Source organism: Echinops telfairi, unplaced genomic scaffold (genome assembly GCF_000313985.2).
Source record: "Echinops telfairi isolate 266 unplaced genomic scaffold, ASM31398v2 ScPeMD7_7420;HRSCAF=8458, whole genome shotgun sequence".
Lineage (NCBI taxonomy): Eukaryota > Metazoa > Chordata > Mammalia > Afrosoricida > Tenrecidae > Echinops > Echinops telfairi.
The window spans coordinates 13,904,471-13,923,758 of record NW_022111320.1 but is presented as its reverse complement, the minus strand read 5'-3'; the positions used below and the strand labels follow the sequence as shown (position 1 = coordinate 13,923,758).

At 38.8% G+C, this 19,288-nt stretch overlaps 1 protein-coding gene across 1 annotated transcript in view; it reads left to right on the top strand.

The window, feature by feature from the left end:
• WDR49 (WD repeat domain 49) overlaps positions 1-19,288 on the top strand; it is a 158,358-nt gene that overhangs the window by 7,906 nt on the left and 131,164 nt on the right. The window contains exon 2 of the mRNA XM_004704102.1: positions 15,628-16,068. Coding sequence (XP_004704159.1) covers positions 15,628-16,068 — 441 coding nt within the window. The remainder of the gene's footprint in view (positions 1-15,627; positions 16,069-19,288) is intronic.

Genomic DNA, 19,288 nt, shown 5'->3' with positions numbered 1-19,288 from the left:
GATGGCCTCGACAGCACCAAACAAAGTGGTAAATAAGAACATGAACGCCATTATCTTTTGTTTTCCTTTCAGTTTTTATTTTATCGGGCGCTCTTAGAGCTCTTATCACAATCCATACATATATCCATTGTGTCAAACACATCTGTACATATTTTATCATCATCTTTTCGAAACATTTGCTTTCTACTTGAGCCCTTGGTATCAGCTCCTCATTTTCCCCCTCCCTCCTTCATGTCCCCTTGATCATTTATAAACTATTCCTTTTTTTCATGTCTTACACCAACAACTGTTTCCTTTCACTCACTTTTTTGTGTCCGTCCCCCTGAGAGGGGGGCCATATATTGATTATTGTAATCGGTTCCCCCTCAATGCCCCTTCCCTTACTCTCCTAGTATCACTGCTAGCCCTTAATTGGTCCTGAGGGGTTTATCTGTTCTGGATGCCCTGTGGTGAGAGCTTTTATCTGTACCAGTATACATGTTCTGGTCTAGCCAGATCTGTAAGATAGAATTGGGGTCATGGTAGTGGGGGTTGGGGGGAAGCATTAAAGAAGTAGAGGATGGTTGTGTATTTCATCAGTGCTATACTGCACCCTGACTGGCTTGTCTCTTTCTTGCGGCCCTTCTGACAGGGGGTATCCAATTGATTACTGATGGACTTAGGATCTTTACTCTGCCCTCCCCCTCATTCCCATTAATATGATTTTTGTTTGTTTGTTTGTTTTGCTTTGGGTCTTTGATGCTTGAAACCCGATCCCATCGACACCTCATGATCACACAGGCTGATGTGCTTCTTTCATGTGGGCTTTGCTGCTTCTCAGCTAGATGGCCACTTGTTTATCTTCAGGCTTTTAAGACCCCAGATGCTGTATCTTTTGATAGCCGGGCACCATCAACTTTCTTCACCACATTTGCTTATGCACCCATTTTGTCTTCAGCGATTGTGTCAGGTGAACATCACAAAGTGCCATGTTAGTAGAACAAATTGGTCCTGCGTTAAGGGAATACTTGAGTGAAGCCCTAATGTCCACCTGCTGCTATAATACTTTATAAATAAATATATGCACATAGATCTATTCCCCGGTCATTATATATAAATATATTTACATATATATACATGCCTGTATTTAGGCCTCTATAAATGTCCTTTGCCTCCCAGTTCTTTCCTCTATTTCCTTTTACTTTCCTCCTGTCACAATATCATGTTTGACCTTCATTTTGGTTTTGGTAATTCCTCTTGGCTACATTGACCTTGAAGGAGCTCTCTGTAAGCATCCTATGCCCTCCTTGCCATCAATTTTAGATCACTTATTCTTCCTTTGTCCCTGGGTTTGTTGGTACACCCCTCCTTTTCCCCCTCCTCCCTCTCTACCATGTCTCCCCAGAACCATTGGTCCCATTGTTCTCTCCTCTGGATTGTCCACCTATCTTGTCCAGATAGACATGCATAGACAATAATATGTGCAAAAACAAAGCAAAGCAAAACATAACAAAAAGAGAAGACAAAAAAATAAATCAACAACAGCTAATCCAACAAAACAAAAGAATAAAGAAAAAAACCCAGTAAAAACTGAAAAGCCCTCAAACAATTCCAGGTCTGTCCATTGACCTTTATGAGAGTTTTCCAGTCAAGTCCACTGGTGTGCCACACCTTGGTTCCCAAAGTCCACCTTTGGTATTCCTCAGGGACTTCGTTGCTTTGCTCCCCTTGCTGCTCCCCTCTACACCCTTAGTGTTTCATTGCAGTGCGGTGGGGTTGGATCAGGTACATCTCCCACACTGTGTCCCTAGTGTTGTCCCCCTCAGTGCTATGTGTCAGTGAGGGACGTTGTCATGTTTCATGAGGGGGCCAGCCCTGTGAGCCTCTCTGTGCATTGGCTGCTCTGAGCTGGAATATTGTCCTCAGGGCTTGATGGGCCAGGTTGTGTTCCACTCTCTCTCCTTCCCTCTTTGCTGGCTCCTGATCAGATGTGTGCCCCACTTCCTGAGCTGAAGCTTCAGTGCTGTCCTCTGAAGTGCATTCCTCTAGGGTGGGGGGTAAAGGGTGCCCGCATAGTTGGGATTGGGGCCGGCCCTGGAGACCTCTCTATTGGTTCCCTGATTCATGCCTGTATGTTGCATTCATGTCTTGATGCGCCAGGTTGAAGTCTGGTTTCTCTCTTTCTCCTGTAGAGATATAAATGACACCCTCCCCTTGGGTGGGTTAGTGCCCTGTTTCCCCACTCCCCCACCTTATTAGTTGACTGCCATATATATCCCTGGGTTGGGTTTGGCACCTGCCGTAGTACCTGAGTCTCATCCTGGGAATGTATGTATATAGTAGCTTTGCCCAGATGCCCATTTTTGGATAATGCCATCTTCAAAGCAGTTTTGAAGCCCCTTCTTATATATCACATGCAACTTTATTATCTATGGTTTATTTACATATATTATCATCATGTCTGTATCAGAGAAGACTGTTATAGAAATAGATACAAATGTGAAAAGATATTCAAACACACTAAGATTTTGATTTGAAATTCCAATTTTGAAAAAAGAAGACTTTTTTTTGTCATTTTTCAGATTGGCTAAAATGAAATAGATGAATAATATTCACTTTTGGCAAGGAATCAGAAATTTGGGTATTATTATTAAGATAGTAAGTTTGAACACACACATATATATATATGTAATATATACACATATATGTTTGGAATATATACATACTCCAAAAACACACACACACATACATGTTATACATATGTAAATATGCCCTTCAAATCAGGAATTCCTAATGTACACTAACCCTAATGAAGCCTGACATGTACAGAAAAATTATAAATGTACACTCATCAAGGTAATATTACCTATAAACTGTAATAATGAAAATAGCTCAAATGTTCATCAATAGATGAATGGATAAATAAATTATGGAATATTCATACTACTAAACCATTAAAAAGGATAAGATAATATTGCCAAGATTTACAGCTGAGGAAAATCACAGAACAGTGCATAATCATATTATAAAATGAAAATATGTGTGCTAGTGTGTATAGAGGCCTCAGTTAGGAAAAAATACAGCTGAGCCTGTAGCAGTATAATTCATAGCAAATGGTAATAGGTATACTTTACACTGTAATTCAAAGCAAAGATAAATGTTTTTAAAGTGTCACCATATCTCAACACCCTAAAGACTCTGTGGTACTATTTTAAAATGTAAATCTAAATATATATTTAAATGAATGTAAATATCACTAAATATAAAATCAGTACCTTGTTTTAAATTAGTGGGTATTAGGTGAAAGTTGATATGCCATCATTTCAGGAGGCAGCACATGAACAAGCAACAATGGTGCTGAAGGAAGAAGTTCAAGTTGCACTGAAAGAATTAGCCATAAACAAGGCCCCAGAAATTGATAGAATACCAACTGAAATGTTTCAGCCAGCTGATGAAGCCCTGGAAGCACTCCCTAGTCTATGCCCGAAATTTGGAAGATAATTACTTGGCCAACTGACTGGAAGAGATTCATAATTGTACCCATCCCAAAGAAAGGTGACCAAATGGATTTCTCAAATTATAGAATGATATCACTGATATTACATGCAAGTAAAGTTTTTCTGAAGATTATCCAGCAACAGTTACAACAGTATATTGACAGGGAGCGGTGAGAGGTTCAGGCCAGATTCAGAAGAAGATGTGGAATAAGAGATATCCTTGCTTAGGTCACACAGATCTTGGCTCAAAGCAGATAATTCCAGAGAGATGTTTACTTGTGTTTTATTGACTATGCCAAGGCATTGGACTGTGCTAATCATATCCAGGTTATGGATGACCTGGAGAAGATTGTGCTCATTCTGAATTTGTCCCTGGATCAAGGGGCAGGTGTGAGACCAAGCAGAACAAGAGACTACTTCGTGGTTTAAAGTCAGGAAAGGTGTGGGACAGGGTAGTAGCCCCTCAGCGAGCATCAGAGAAGGTGGCTTCTATGAAGAAGAAGGTAGCATCAGGATTGGTGGTAGGTTTACTAACAATGTGCGACACATAGATGACACCCTACTGATTTCTGAAAGAGAGGAGGACTTGAGGCACTTGCTGATAAAGATCAAGTATAGCAGCTGTCAGTTTGGATTACAACTCAATGTAAAGAAGACAAAAATCCTCACAATTGGACTAATAGGTAACATCATGATAAATGGAGAAAAGTTTGAATACTCACAGAAGTAGCATGAGATCAAAAGATGAGTTGCATTAGGTAAATCTCCTGGCCAAGACCTCTTTAGAATATTGAAAAGCAATGATACTATTTTGAGAATTAAGGGGCACTTGACGCAATCCATGGTATTTTCAATTACCTCATATGCATGTTGGACATTGAACATGCAAGACCTAATAAGAATCTATGCATTTAGTTAATAATGCTGGAGAGGAATATTGTAAGGCCGCTGACTGATGGAGGGAGGGTACCAGGAGTTGTGGCAGGGGTCACCGCCTTGTGGGGAGAAGGGGGCTTGCTCCTGGCATCGAGGGTGAACTTCAGGCAAAGCCTAGGGGCTCCAGAGCGTGGCTAGTTGGGGGAAGGTCACCTATGTGGCCTAGGGAGTGCTCTTGTATTGTCACAGGAGTTAATTCACTTTCCTGGATCCCTCACTCAGCCTCCTATTTGGTGAATTTACTATTCGCCACAGAGCTGTTGATGCAAGCTGCTTACCTGAGTGCCATCTTGCCGGAAGTCAATATGTTTAAACAGTGATTGAAAAGATTCTCTGAGGTGATGGGAGGAGATATTCAAGGCATAAATGAAGGGAAAACTGTTATTGTACTAAAAATAAATAAATAGCAATAACCCCCAAACTCACTGCCATCAAATCAATTCTGATTCAAAGCGACCCTACAGGACAGAGTAGAACTGCCCTTGTGGGTTTCTGAGGGTGCAAATCCTTATGAGAGCAGAAAGCCTCTTCTTTTTTCTACAGAGAGCTGTGCTTTTGAATTGCTGACTTAATGATTAGTAGCCTACCTCATCGCTACTTTACCACAAGGGCTCCTATTATCAAATTGCTGTTTTTAGGGGTGTTAGACTGGGTAGACTAGAGAAACTAATTCATAGACACTCATAGGTGTATAGGAAAGAGCTTTATATACAAGAGCAATTAAATAATGAGAAAACTTCCCAGCCTAGTCCAGATCAAGTCCATAAATCCAATATTAGCCTATATGTGTGATACCAATTTATAAAGTCCTCTTCAAACTCACGGAATACATACAATGATGCTGAATGCAGGATGATCACAGGCCAGTTGGTGGGAAATCTTATGGATCCAGTGGCATTGTAAGCATCTCAGCGCTGGCAGGGGTCTCCACATGGCTTCCTCAGGTCCAGGGCTCTCCTGCCATCAGCATAGCTCCATGTGCCTTGTTAGTAGAGAGTCTCTCAAGGAGTGAGCAGAGAGAGAGAGAGTGTCTCCTGCCTCCAAGGAGGAAATACAGGAGTTCCCAGAATCCTCAGGGCCATGCCCACACAGAGGTCTCATTGGCTATCACCCAATTGACAGACTAGACTCCACCCCTTCACTCTTAATCCTCTCAAGTCCCAAATTGACACCAAATTATGTAACTACCACAGAAGGATTCAAGAGTTCAAGGAATTCCCCTATAACCATAGTTAGGAACTTTTTGACCTTTAAATAATATGGTGTGGTACGTGTTGACTCAATGTTTACATGTAAAATATCAGGATATCGTTTTAAAGCTGGAGGGTTATAAATAAGAAATTTTTATCAAAAGCAGGAGATTATTTGGGTGCCCATATACCAAGCACGTATTTTTCTGTTTTTCTTATTTGATGATTGTGTTGCCTAGAGAATTGCTGAAGTCTACATATTTGGGGTATAGAGAAAAGATATTAGTCATTGAGAATCCTCAGATCCAGACCTGACTCTGTCAGCAATGGAGAATGACGCCAAAGAAGACTTAAAAAATCATCTTGGCCTCAGTTTCTTTCATTGAAGAAGGGTTTGGTGTATATTTGGGAAATTTATTTCCAACATTAAGCCATTATTTTATGATTCTATGGAAACATGAAAATTTTTGGCTCAACAAAGGGAAATCAAGTGTTTGAAAAGCATATACTTATATACGTTAAACTGACATTTCCAAATGAGGATCAGTAAAGCTCAGTTGTATGTTGGCTGCATCATACCATCCATCAACTTTATCCCCCATTTTTCTAACTTAGTCAAAATAGGTAACAGTGACAAATATCCTCTTAGTTTTAGCAGAGAATGAAAAGCTTCCATAACTTTAAGAGGCAATTATATGTAAAATTACATTTATCAAAAACATTTATTTAAAGGATGATTTCTCTACCCCATCCCCACTTGCAGCTCTAAATAACTTCTAATTCATCAGGTAAAGAGGAAATTTAATGTTGAAATTTTGGTTCTGGAGAGCTAAGTTATTAACCTTGACTTCAGTCCAGGATTTCAAGGCCCGTAGCTTTAACTCCATTTAAGGTGGTGAGCTCTTGAATCATTGATAACCTAGTATAAATGAAAATTAAAATCAACTTAAATCCTTTGAAGCAGAAAGGAAAAAGAGTGATATGAACCTTGGCTAGTCTTCCTATTGTTCAGTCTCTCATAAATGTTCATTGGTAGGTGAAAATTGCCAGGTGGAGATAAAGTGATGCATCTGTTTTGAAATAACACATCTAATCTTCTGCTCCAGAAGATGCTCACAGAGTTTGACAGCAAACCCTTATACATATTCATAACCCATACACTGTGTAACCAAGGGAAATTGAGGCAGGTACAACAGAATGAAGCATGAGAAAGCAGCATGTTAATTTTAAATTTAATTATAGAGATAGAGGGAGTGGATGCACTTTGATATTGTACACTCATTCAACTGTCACAGAACATTACCCCCAAATCATGCCGCATATTTGACAGAAGAAATATTATTTTTGGTGAAGTGCTTGATAAAACCAGCAGGTTCTGGGGGGAAAAAAAGAAACAAGATTCTGAGATCCTATTAGAAACTATTTTTTTCATGTGGTGAAAAAAGAACTGTTGCAGAATTCTAATGACGTGGTTCGATGTAAACATTGTAAAAAAAGAGAAAAAATGAGGTTAAGGGAAAAAAGCTTTCAAATGAAGGAAACATTGCTGTTCCATACAAAATTTCTTTTTATGGAATGTTCTAGACATAACTAAAGGCTAATTTCAGCTTACAATTAGGAAAAGTAACAATGTGTGGAGTGCTTGTGGTCTTAATATTTTTGATATCCCAGAACTGCATGTTACTTCCTATGGCCTGCACACCCAGAGCCTTCAGAGAAATCTGAAGTATCTGACGAGAATAGATGTTGTTTTCTTGTTCAAAGTTGATACTGAACACTGTGCTGTGCTGTGCTGTGCCTGGAGTAGGCACTTAATACTTATTGTTTCAATGAATAGCTGCTTTAACACCTACTTCCTTCTCCCTTACATAGTGTTCGTCCTCAGTATATGTGAGGTGATAGATGAAAGAAGGACGATATCTCTCCCAGAGGCTTACAAGTCACTATTTGGCATTGGCCTTCTGATTCTGGAAGCACATACTTGCCAGTGGATGAGGGCAGAGACCCTGGCATCAATGACATTTATCGCTGCCAGGCTGTGACGATGGAAAGATACGAGAATAGGATTTGTGAGTCAGATTGTATTCTTGCCATAGATTTAAACCTAGACTCGTAAACTCGTTTTGAGCAAAATCCTTATTTACAAAGTTGGAGAAAGGAAGAGAGCTCGAGTTAGAGTTTATTGTGCCGACCTGGCTGATAAACCCATGTGGAGTTAATTGAAGGGAGGAGAGATAAATGGCTTGGAGAGGCTTGCCTTTTTAGTTCTTGAGTCTCTTGCTTTCGGATGGTTGGACCAGGGTGCAGCTGCCTTAACCAGTTCCCTGCTTCAGCTGGCAAGGCTTACTTCCTGCAAGACATCTCCAAGGAGAAGCCACATGGACCTACCCCGATGCAGCCCTGGGTGCTGGAGCAGCCGTGTGGAGACCCCTGCCAGCACTGAGATGCTTACACGTTCACTGATTCAGCTTTCCTCCTGCAGTTGGTGTCATGCTGTGTGTTTTGTGAGGTGGAGGATGACTTTGTGGATTGGTGTCGGACATATGGGTTAATGTTGGACTTGTGGGCTTGGGAAGCACTGGGTTGGGATGTTTTCTTGATGTGCACTTACCCTTTACATAAAACTGTCTCATACATGCGTTTCTGTGGATTTGTTTCTCGAATGTACCCAGACTAACACAGAGCTTTTTGTTCCCCATCTAATTATTACATATTGCTATAAGAAAGAGTTAGGGAAGAAGCAAATCACATAAACAATATTTCCAAGGGTTGGTATTTTTTGAAAGATAGACTTAAGTTTATGCTTTGAGGAATGTGTACTCTTCTTTTGCCAGAAAGTTTATAAATGTCTAGGATCACTAGAACTGCATTTCAGGAACCAATTGGTAAATTTTAAGAATAATCTCCTGAGGATCAGGAGATGGAGAAATCTTTCCTTTGTTGATGTGCATGTAAATTGGTTCAACTTACAAGAGGAGGATTTGGGAAGATAGGTCAAAAACTTTAAAAATATGCAAAATTTGTAACTCAGCAGTTCTGTTTCTAGGACATTTCCCCCAGGAAATAATTGAACAGTTGAGCAAAGATGTATGTATAGGGATGTTTATGGTGGGACTATTTATAGAAGAAGCATTTGAAACTACTGAAATGTTTAATACTAGAGGACTATAAGTAATTGTGTTTTCTTTCCATATATTATGTAGCCTTTTAAACACGATGATAAAGATGAATATGTTTTGAAGCAGGTATAACTTCATGATATGATGTAATGTGTCAAAAGCAGCATACAGAAGATGCATGCCATGCTCCTATTTGGTAAATCATAGACTATTATACATGAGTACACTTCTGCCTAGAAAAAAAATGGAAAACTATGGCATTAGTGAGTGCTTAAAATTTTAGCTTCTCTGTATTTTATATTTTATATGGGTTCATTGCCATTGAATTATTCCTGGCTCATAGCAAGAGAGGCAAGAATTATTTTGTATGAAAGTAAATAATTTAAAAATGTGTTGGCATACTCACAACTTGTCAATTGATTCTCCTTCTTAACGACAAAAGGGTTGTCAGGTTTCTTAGTAGGGGTGTATAGTAGAAGTATTTCATTTATATTTAACTCTCAGTTTTAATATACGTCCCAGTGAAGTCTGGATAGCACAAAGCTTAGAGGCTGAGGGAATTTTACAGAGTTCGTGGTTTTTTAATGAAAGACAGGAGTTCACTCAGACTGCAGAAAATGCTTTCTAAGTTCCAGGAATTGATTTTTATAATATTAAAAAAATAAAGAAGAAGAAATCTGGGTTGAAAAGAAGATTTTCTAAAAGTTTGAAATTTTGCCTACAGAGAGAATCTATCAGACATCCAGAGCATATTAGCTTTCTGGTCCTTAACAAAAATAATTGGAAGCAACAACTGGTTGTTTCCTTAATAGTTCAATCAGTGTTTTTGTAAGGTGTCTCGTGACGCCATGTCACAGACTGGACCCTCTTTGAAGGGTCTTCTAGACGACAATCATTATGGAAAGAGATGGCCAAGTCTCTTTTCCTGTGGCTGCTGGGTAGAAACCATTGTTTTTGCTTCACAGCTGAGGAATAACTATTGCACAACTAGAGAGCATATAGTTCAAATACAATAGCAAAATAAATTTACAAACATTTCAGGAGGAGTTGAAAGAGATTATGGTTTCTTATGGCTCATATCCTTTTAACCTGTATTATAAGAGCCACTCCTCTATGGGTAATAATGCTATTTTTCACCTCAAAAACTCCAGACAGAGAATTTTAACTAATAGGTTGTTAAGCATCCTCGATTCACTGTTCAACTGATGTTCCCATTCATAATTAATGAAACACTGCCCAGCTGTGTGCCATCCTCACAACTGTCTGAGTCCATTGTTGCAGCCACGGTGACAGCCTATCTCATTGAATATTGTCTTTATTTCTTCCTGATAACATGTCCAAAGCATGTAAGATGAAGTCTTGCCATCCTTTAGTCAAAGGAGCGTTCTGGTTGCACTTCTTTCTTCAAGGGAGATTTGTTCTTTCTTCTGAAAATATTCCTCAACACCACAATTCATGCTAGCAATTATTCTTTCTGATTACTGAGCAGCTTTCAATGCATATGAAGTGGATGAAGCTATCAGGAAGGACCTGGGTCAAGTGCAGCAGCGTATGCCTCAAAATTACACCTTTGCTTTGTAACATTCTATAAGTATGAAAAGGCAATGTCCGATGACGATTCCTGAGGCGACAGCTGTTTGATTTATTGATCTTGTCATTTGGTCCTGCTTCCATGGACATTGATTGTAAATCCAAATAAAATGAAATGTTTGAAAATCTTAATATTTTCTCCATCTATCAGGATAGCCTGATGGATTTAGTTTTGAAAAATTTCTTCCTTACATTGAATTGCAATCTATATTGAAGACAAGAACCCTTGCTCTGTATCAGTAAGTGCTGAACGTTCGTGTCATCTACATGTCACAGATTGTTACCAATCCTGATGCTGTGTTCTTGTTCACACACTCCAACCTCTCCTGTTATTTGTGCAGGGTACTGATTGAATAAGTATGCTGAAAGGATATAATCCTCACAAACTGCTTTCCTGATTTAAAACCATGCAGAATCTTTGTCCGGTTTGAATAGCTGCCTCTTGGTTCATGTATACATTTCCTATGAGCACAATGAAATGTTCTGGAATTCCTGTTCTCTCAATGTTATCCATAGTTTGATAGGATCCACATAGTCAAATGCCTTTGCACACTCAAGAAAACACAGGCAAACATCGTTCAGACACTCTTCTTACAACGAAGATCTATCCGATGCCGGCAATGATATGTCACATTCCACCCCCTCTGCCGAATCTGGCTTGAATTTCTGGAAGTTCCTTGCCCATGTTCTGCAGTAGCATTTTGAAGTATCTTCAGTAAAATATTACTAGCATGTGACATTAATGATATTGTTCCATACTCTCTGAATTCTGTTGAATCTCCTTTTTGAAAATGGCCAGCTCGAGATCTGCATACATTTCCTGAAACATTTCTATTGGTCTTCTAACAATTCCTGGGGCTTTGTTTTTCACCAAATCCTTCAGGCAGCATGGTTTCTTCCTTCAGTGCTGCTGCTTCTTGACCACCAGCTACTTCCTGAAATGGTTGACCATCGGTGAAGTCTTTGTAGTATAGTGACTTTGTATACCATCTATTTGTATTATTATTATTTAAACGAATGAGTCCTTATGGAGTTGCATTTGTTTGTAGAAACATCTGATTTGGTATTTTGTCAGTTCCTGGAACCGTGCTTTTTGCCAATGCCTTCAGTGCAGTTTGGATTTCTTCCTTCAGTACCATTGGTTCTTAATTGATTATGTGCTACCTCCTGGAGTGGCTATCATAATAGCAAAATAATATAGCTTCAAAAACCAGTACTTACTCTTTTTATTTGAAATGCCTGCAATCAAATTGGAACCAAGTATCTGCTGGAAAGAAGCTTATATTGAAGCCATTATAATAAAACTTTTTCATTAGAGTAACAGAGAATTAACTATTTTAAGCACTATAGTTTGTAATGGAAGAAAATTGACAAAATTCCAAATATTGCCTTAACTATATATAGTAAGCATTGATCTCTTGGTGGAGCTGTCAGTTAAACATTGGATTGCTAACTGCAAGAGTAGTGGTTCAAATCCACCAGCTGCTCCACAAGAGAAAGATGAGGCTATTCATTCCTGTAAATATTTACAGCCTCATTAAGCCCTTTAATTTAGGTTCACATGAATCAAATTGACTTGCTGGCACTGGGTTGGCTATAGTAACTATATGCTAGTGAAGTTAGTATCATGTTGATGTGGATGTGTTTTCTGCACAATACTCACTGCACTTGAGTCAGCCCTGACTCCTAGGGACCCCTGTGGGTTTCTGAGAGTGTGACTGTTTACAGGGGTAGAAAGTTCAATCTTTTTCACAATAGCTGCTGGCGGTTTTGAACTGCCCACCATGCAGATCTCAGCCCCATGTGCATACACTACACCACCAGGGCTCCATTTAAACAAAATAAATAGTGTTCAAATACATTTGTTAGCTCGATCTTTTCTCTTTTATTAATAGTGACCCCATGTGTCAGAGAAAAACTTCAAAGCTATGCTCCAACTTTTTGTCCTAAGCACCAATCTTTGGGCTAGGGGCTCAACTTTTGAATAATATTTAAACACAGCTATTTAATGTAAAGATAGATTTTTATCCAAAATATCTTGTTGTAGGTTCACACAAATCCTGAGAAATGTTATTATTGGACTAAGGTTACAGGTGGCAAATCTGGGCATGAAAGTCAGATTCTAAATTCATTAGTGTTGATCAAGATATATGCACAGGGATCAGCAATTAATAAAAGATTAAATTATAAAAACATCGACCATATAAAACCATGTCCTAGAAAAATACTATATCCAAATATAGTTCAAAAATAAATGATTCTGCTTGTTGCTGCAGAATCTAATACAAATTGATAGTAACTAAAACAAGGTTTGCAAATTTTCCTTTAGATGACAGAGTTAGCTTCCTTCCTGAGAGAGTCACCTTTTCCCAAGAAGTCTACTGCAAGGACCTTCGGCTCAACTGATAGTCACAGAGTAGTGTCACAGTGTGGTAGGGCAAAATGGAAGCCACAGTTACTCGCACGGATGTCATGCCTGTGCTGCTTGTCCCTAGGGACAGGCCAATTCTACGTCACCAGACCTTACTTCGGAGAGGTTTCCCTCAGTGTCTCTGATGAAGAGCACATCACAGTGTCACATTCAAGTTGAACACAGGCATCTGCTATATGACAGTAATGGCCTTGAAAACCGGGGAACCTCAGATAATCTCGGCTGGCAGAGTCTCCACCACATTTTGTTTTATTTTTTTTGGACCTCTCTAAAAAGTCTTTTGGAGGCATTTAATTAGCAACTAGCCATTCCTGATAGCTAAATTTACTAAAATTAACAATTTGAATACCTCCTCCCCCCAAATTAATTTAGTTAAATCCTCAGAGAACAGCCATTGCCTGTGTGATGACTCTATTTGTAGTCTGTAAACCTTCTGGCCTGGAATTAACATTTATTGAGTATAAATGTGCTGTGTGTACATCAAATCATCCCATGTACTATCTGCACATAAATTTATCCATTAAGTTTGATAATAGCCCTAAAAGTTAGGTTTTATGATTCCTATTTGGAGGTGAAATAACTGAAGCTATGGCTTAGAGTTTCATTTACCTTACCACAGGGTGCAAAATATACAGTGTGATGGAGTGAATGAATTAATTCTAGGGCAAATGGAACCACTGATAATGTGAGAATTAGTTGTGTGGAAAATTTAATGTATTTGTGCTTAAGCTTGTTAAAATCACACACTTTAATTGTACATTTAACTGAGCTATTCAAGTTGGAATGTAACAGAATTAACAAATACAAACTACATATTGATCAAGAGGTAATGCTTTTGTATTTTTCAGTCAAGGCAAAACTCCAAAATAGAGCAAAAATATGTTCTCAAACAGACGAGAATAGTGAGTGAGCAGTCAGCAATGGACTTATCAGGCATATCATAAAATTGCACTTTTGGGTAAAATTCTATAAGTCGGGAAGATTTCTTATATTTTTGCCACTAAATATTGGCTTTATGAATGTACAGAAAACTCTGGAGTTGATTGTTCAAATTACCTTAAGAAGACTCTCAATTAATGACCTATTCACAATTTCCTATATTTCAATGTAAGAAAGTAAATTAACAAATTTTCATTAGGCAGAGAATTTTATAATTCTCAGAAATAAAATTGCATTTTTAGAAAATATCAAGAGAAAGAATGGAAATCATATTTTAAAATGTTGTTTAAGTAATAAGATGCTATTGGGCAAAAGTTACTGACTGATGCCGTGTCTATAAAAGTTAAAAAGATCAATGTTGACTTAGTTTTCAGAACACTTTGCTGTTTGGGCTAGGATGGAGCGTACGTCTTGACGCAAACTTAAAATCTGAGTTACTGAAATTTTTCCATCTATCAAAATTTTAGAGTGAAATTCATTTAACCAAGATATGAATGATGAAACTTTTGAATAATCCGAAGTGCCAGGTACCAATTAAATCTTGGAAAGTTAATTAAAAGCAAGACCTAACCTCTGTTAGCCTTCTAATCACAGAGTCCTTGCATAAATGGCATCTCAGTTAATCTCCAAAACAATCTTTTTATGATAAAAATTGCTATACTTTTTTTCAGGTGAGAAAATCAAGATTCAGACTTATCAATAGTTTCCATAGCTATTGGCAGTGTCAGGCTTAAAGCTACACTTGTTTATGCTCAACAGTGTTGTCCCTCTCAGTGGGTACTGCAACTCCTGACTGGTTCCCCTCAGAGAGAGGGTGAAAGTTCATTCTGTCATCAGGAATCTCACTGACTGAATAACCTATGAAAATACGACATGAACTTTCCCGATAGAGAGATATTGTTCTTTGTACTGGTGTGTGCATAAAAGTAGATATCTTGCCCTTGGATTCACATTTTGATGAGTCCATCATTTTCTGTTTGTTTCTGTAACAAATTACCACACCATACACTCAGTGGTTTAAAACAACATATGTTTATTAGTTGACAATTCTGGCAGCCACAGATCCGAAATGAGTCCCCCAGGGCTAAAACCAAGGTGCTTCGGGCTGTGTTTGTTTTGGGGTTCCGTATATATTCGAGGATAAGCCGACCCAAAGATCAGCTGAAGCACCTAATTTTACCACAAAAACTGCACCAAAAATGTGCTGAAATACTTGGCTTATACACGAGTATATATGGTAGTCTGTTTCCTTGACGTAGCTGACTGCTCTCCTTGACCCGTGGGCCCGTCATCCGTGCGACTGGTTCTGTTTTCAGGTCTCCTCTGACTCGGACGCTCCTGCCTCCCTAGTTCCCGGGTGAGGACTCAGACGCGTGTGCATTACATTGGGTCCACTTGCTAATAAGAGATCATCTCCTGTCTCGAGATCCATAATTTAATTACATTTTACCCTTTTACCATAAAAGGTAACATTCACAATTATTGGGAATTAGATCATGGACATGTTTAGGAGGGGCAGGGGAAGCACATTATTTTGCTGTCGACAATCACCAGGAAAGGTACCTGATTCTTTTGGTGTGGAGGTCTCAAGGAGTCAGCGTGGGCATTCTGTGATTTCAAAAGGGTGATTTTATGTCCTAACTTGTTGACACTTCTGTTTCCTAGTGACAAATTCAAGCATGTTAGCAGCTAGCCCTACCAATTTTCTTTGCTCTCTAGCCCCAGTTCATTTAAGTATAATGCTTTTATAGGTAGCAAGAGATAATGTCTCGTTGCACATTGAAAGGATTCCCAGTTCATTTAAGTATAGTGCATAGAGGACATGACGGGCATTTTTCTTTGCCTGTTGAAAGAATTGCCAACTAAAACAACCAATATGGGCAGCACAATGTTCTTGTTGCACGTGATGCTTTAATTGTTGTATGACTTTTTATTTTTGTTTGAAGTCTCCAGAGCCAAGACAAACCATCTTGATGTCCAGAGATGTGTTTGTGGAGAGAATGAAAGAAATTATTGGTTGGGGCACGCACCAAGACTATCAGGAGCTCTTTGACAAAGTGGATGTGACCCAAGAGGGCTTCATTAATTGGGACAAGCTGAACTCATTTATCCTGGTAGCGCTCTATGAAAAAGACGAACGAGCAAAGGCTACCGTGGTTCCCCAGTGGAATGCCCTTGAATTCCTCCCAGTGAAACACAAGGACACCATCCAAAAAGTAATTTTCTTAAAAAGTTCAAGCCGTTATCTGACTATTAGTAAGGATGGTTTACTAGGATTCTGGGGAGAAAATTTAAAGCTGCAAGAAATGCTTCCCATCACTTCAGATGCTACCAAGCTCAAACACCTGTGGGTGACAAGCCTCGTTTCTCTGGAAAATGTAAACAAGGTAGGAAGCCTTTATAAATACATCTATTAAAAGGGGACAAAAGGGTGGGATAAGACATCCGATCAATACACAAGTTTGGCACTAGCAAAAGCAGAGTGCTGAATTATTCGTTGGGGGCCTGTTGTCTGACCCAGAAGGAACACAAGTAGAGCCAAGTGAGCTACTCATGTTTTTTCAAGGTGTTCTCTTGGGTGTCTTTTAATGACTCTGCTGATAATGACTCAGATTCTTGGCGCCGTCCCCAGTGTGGCCATGCTGCATTACTAGCTGACATGACCTTTACCACTCTGTAGTTTGCAGCAGGATCAGGATCTATATGCAGAGCTGAGAGGCTATTACAGTACATGGCACAGCTCCATGCAATTAAGAGCACTGCTTATCTGATTTTGATTACTACATTAATCAGGTTCTTATTTCTGATAGGTAGGGCCCGCTCAGTTAGAATATTTTCATCTAACTATACCCAGGAAAGAGATTATATCCTAAAAAGAAGACAGAATTGTCTTTGGTATTGTTATTGTTAAAATTTCATATTAGGCAGATGGTAAATTTTTACTATAAAATTTTAAAACATACACAGAAGCAGAGAGAATAATATTAAGAGTGTGATGTACCCAATGTTTCCCTTTAATCATTTTAAAGTCATGGTCAAATTTGTTTCATTTATACCTTCCCCATATTAAATTCTAAAACATCTAATTAGTTCATCAGTAAGTATTCCAGTGTTTCTGAAAGGCATGCCTCTATGTTTGACATAACTGCTATGTCGCTATTACACCTAAGAAATAGCAATGATTCTGTAATATCATCACATATAAAATCATGTTGATATGTTCTTGATCGTCTTGTAACTTTTTAATTGTATATTTGGATCAGGATCTGAATAACACATATTGTGAATGGTTGATAGGTCTCTCTGATTCTACATCTTTTTTTCTGCATGCGTTCTTATTGCATTCTGTTGTTGCTGCTCTTAAAAAATGGGATAGTTAAGGATCTACATATAGCCTACTCCCTGGGGGACGGACAACAGAAAAGTGGGTGAAGGGAAACGTCGGACAGGGCAAGATATGACAAACTAATAATTTATAAATTATCAAGGGTCTATGAGGGAGGGGGAAACAAGAAGGGAGGGGAAAAATGAGCTGATGCAGGGGCTTAGGTGGAGAGCAAATGTTTTGAGAATGATGAGGGCAATGAATGTACAAATGTGCTTTACACAATTGATGTACGTATGGATGGTGATAAGAGTTGTATGAGCTCCTAATAAAACAATATAAAAAATTGGGATAGTTATCCCATAGAGTTTCCAGCAGGCTGACTTTTACAAATTGTGTGTACGTGGGCTTGTTCCTTGTTTAACATCCTTAAAAAAGGTTGTTATGGTTAGGTGCAGTTGAGTTGGCTCCACCTCCTACTGACCCTGTGCACAACAGAGAACAACGCCCCCTGCTCCTATGCCATCCCCACAATCGATGCTTATGTTTGCGCCCATTGCGACAGATGTGATATTAATCTAGCTTGTTGAGAGTTTACCTCCTTTTCATGGAACCTCCTCCTTTAAAAGCATATTAACCTAACACAGGGTTTAAAATCCAATGCTATCAAGTAGATTCTAAGGCATGGCAACTTTACATAGGTTTCTGATGTTGTAAATCTTAACAGGAGCAGATAGCTTCAGCTTTACCCCATGAAGTGGCTGGTGAGTTTGAACCACCAACCTTGCTATTGGCAGTCCAAAGCTTACATGGCAGCACCACCAGGAATTCGTTCTTTCTAATAACATGTCCAAAGTATGTGAAATTAAGTCGGGCCGGGAATTGTTTTGAAGGATCATTATGGCCGTACTTATTCCTATAAAGATGCTTTCATTCTTCCAACAGTCCATATTATACTCAATATTTCCACCAAAACCATAATTCAAATTAATTGAGCTTCCTTGTGCATTGTTGAGCTTTTGGATGCATATGAAGGGATTAAAAGAACCATGGCTAGGGTCAAACAGATGTTAGTACTCAATGTGACAGCTTTGCTCTTTAACACTTTACAGACGTCTTGTGGAGAAGAATTTTCCAATGATATATGTTGTTTGATTTCTTGACTCTTGCTTCTCTGAGCATTGATTATAAATCCACATAAAACGAAATCCTAGACAAGTTCAATCCTTTTTCCTTTTAGTATGATATTGGTGATGGGTCGGTCCAGTCATAAGAATTTTTGTTTGCTTTACAATGAATCCAATTACTGAGAGCTGCAGTCTTTGCTCTTCATTAGCAAGTGTTTCAGGTTCTCCTCACTCTCAGCAAGCAGGTAGTACCATCTGCATGTTGAAGGTTGTTAATAAGCCTTCCACATAAGTCTTGGTGCCATGTTCCTCTTCGTTTACCATGTGCAGTTCCTAGGATGTGGTGACAGCATACAGTCCTGACTCAGACTTTTTCTGATTTTAATCCATTCAGCATCTTCTTGTTCAAAGAACTACCTCTTTGTCTACTTATAGGCTCTGCATGACTACAATGAAGTATTCTAGAATTCCTATTTTTCACAATGTTATCCTTAGCATTTTATGATCCACCCAACAAAACACATGTAAATATCTTTCTGGTGTTTATGCTTTTGACCAAGATAAACTGAGATCAACAATGCTATCCCTCATTCTATCTCATATCCTGAATCTCACTTCAATTTCGGGCAGTTCCCTGTCACCTTTGAGTTATCTTTAGCCGAATTTTACTTGTGATCGATTTAGTGATATAGTTTGGTAATTTCTTTTGTTGGGTAACTTTCTTTTGGAAATGGGTACAAATAGGAATCCCTTTCAGCCAATTGGCCTGGTAACTGTCTTTCAGATTCTTTGACATAGACTCGTGAATGTTTCTAGCATTGTATCAATCTATTGATTATCTTGATAGTGAGTTTTCATACACATCAGAATTATCCGCCTGGGCAATGTAAACATGGACAGCCTGTTAGGTGTCCTTGAGTCTGTTTTGACCCATAGCGACTCGTGTGCAACAGAATGGATCACCAACCTCACAACCATTCTGATGTTTGAACTCATTGCGGAAGTCACATGTCAACCAATCTTGTTAAAGGTCCTCTTTATTGCTGCTCCTCTACTTTATCAAGTGTGATGTCCTTTTCCCGGGAGTGGTCTTTCCTGATTACGTGTCCAAAGGACATGACATAGAGTCTAACAATCCTTGCCTCTCAGTAGCAT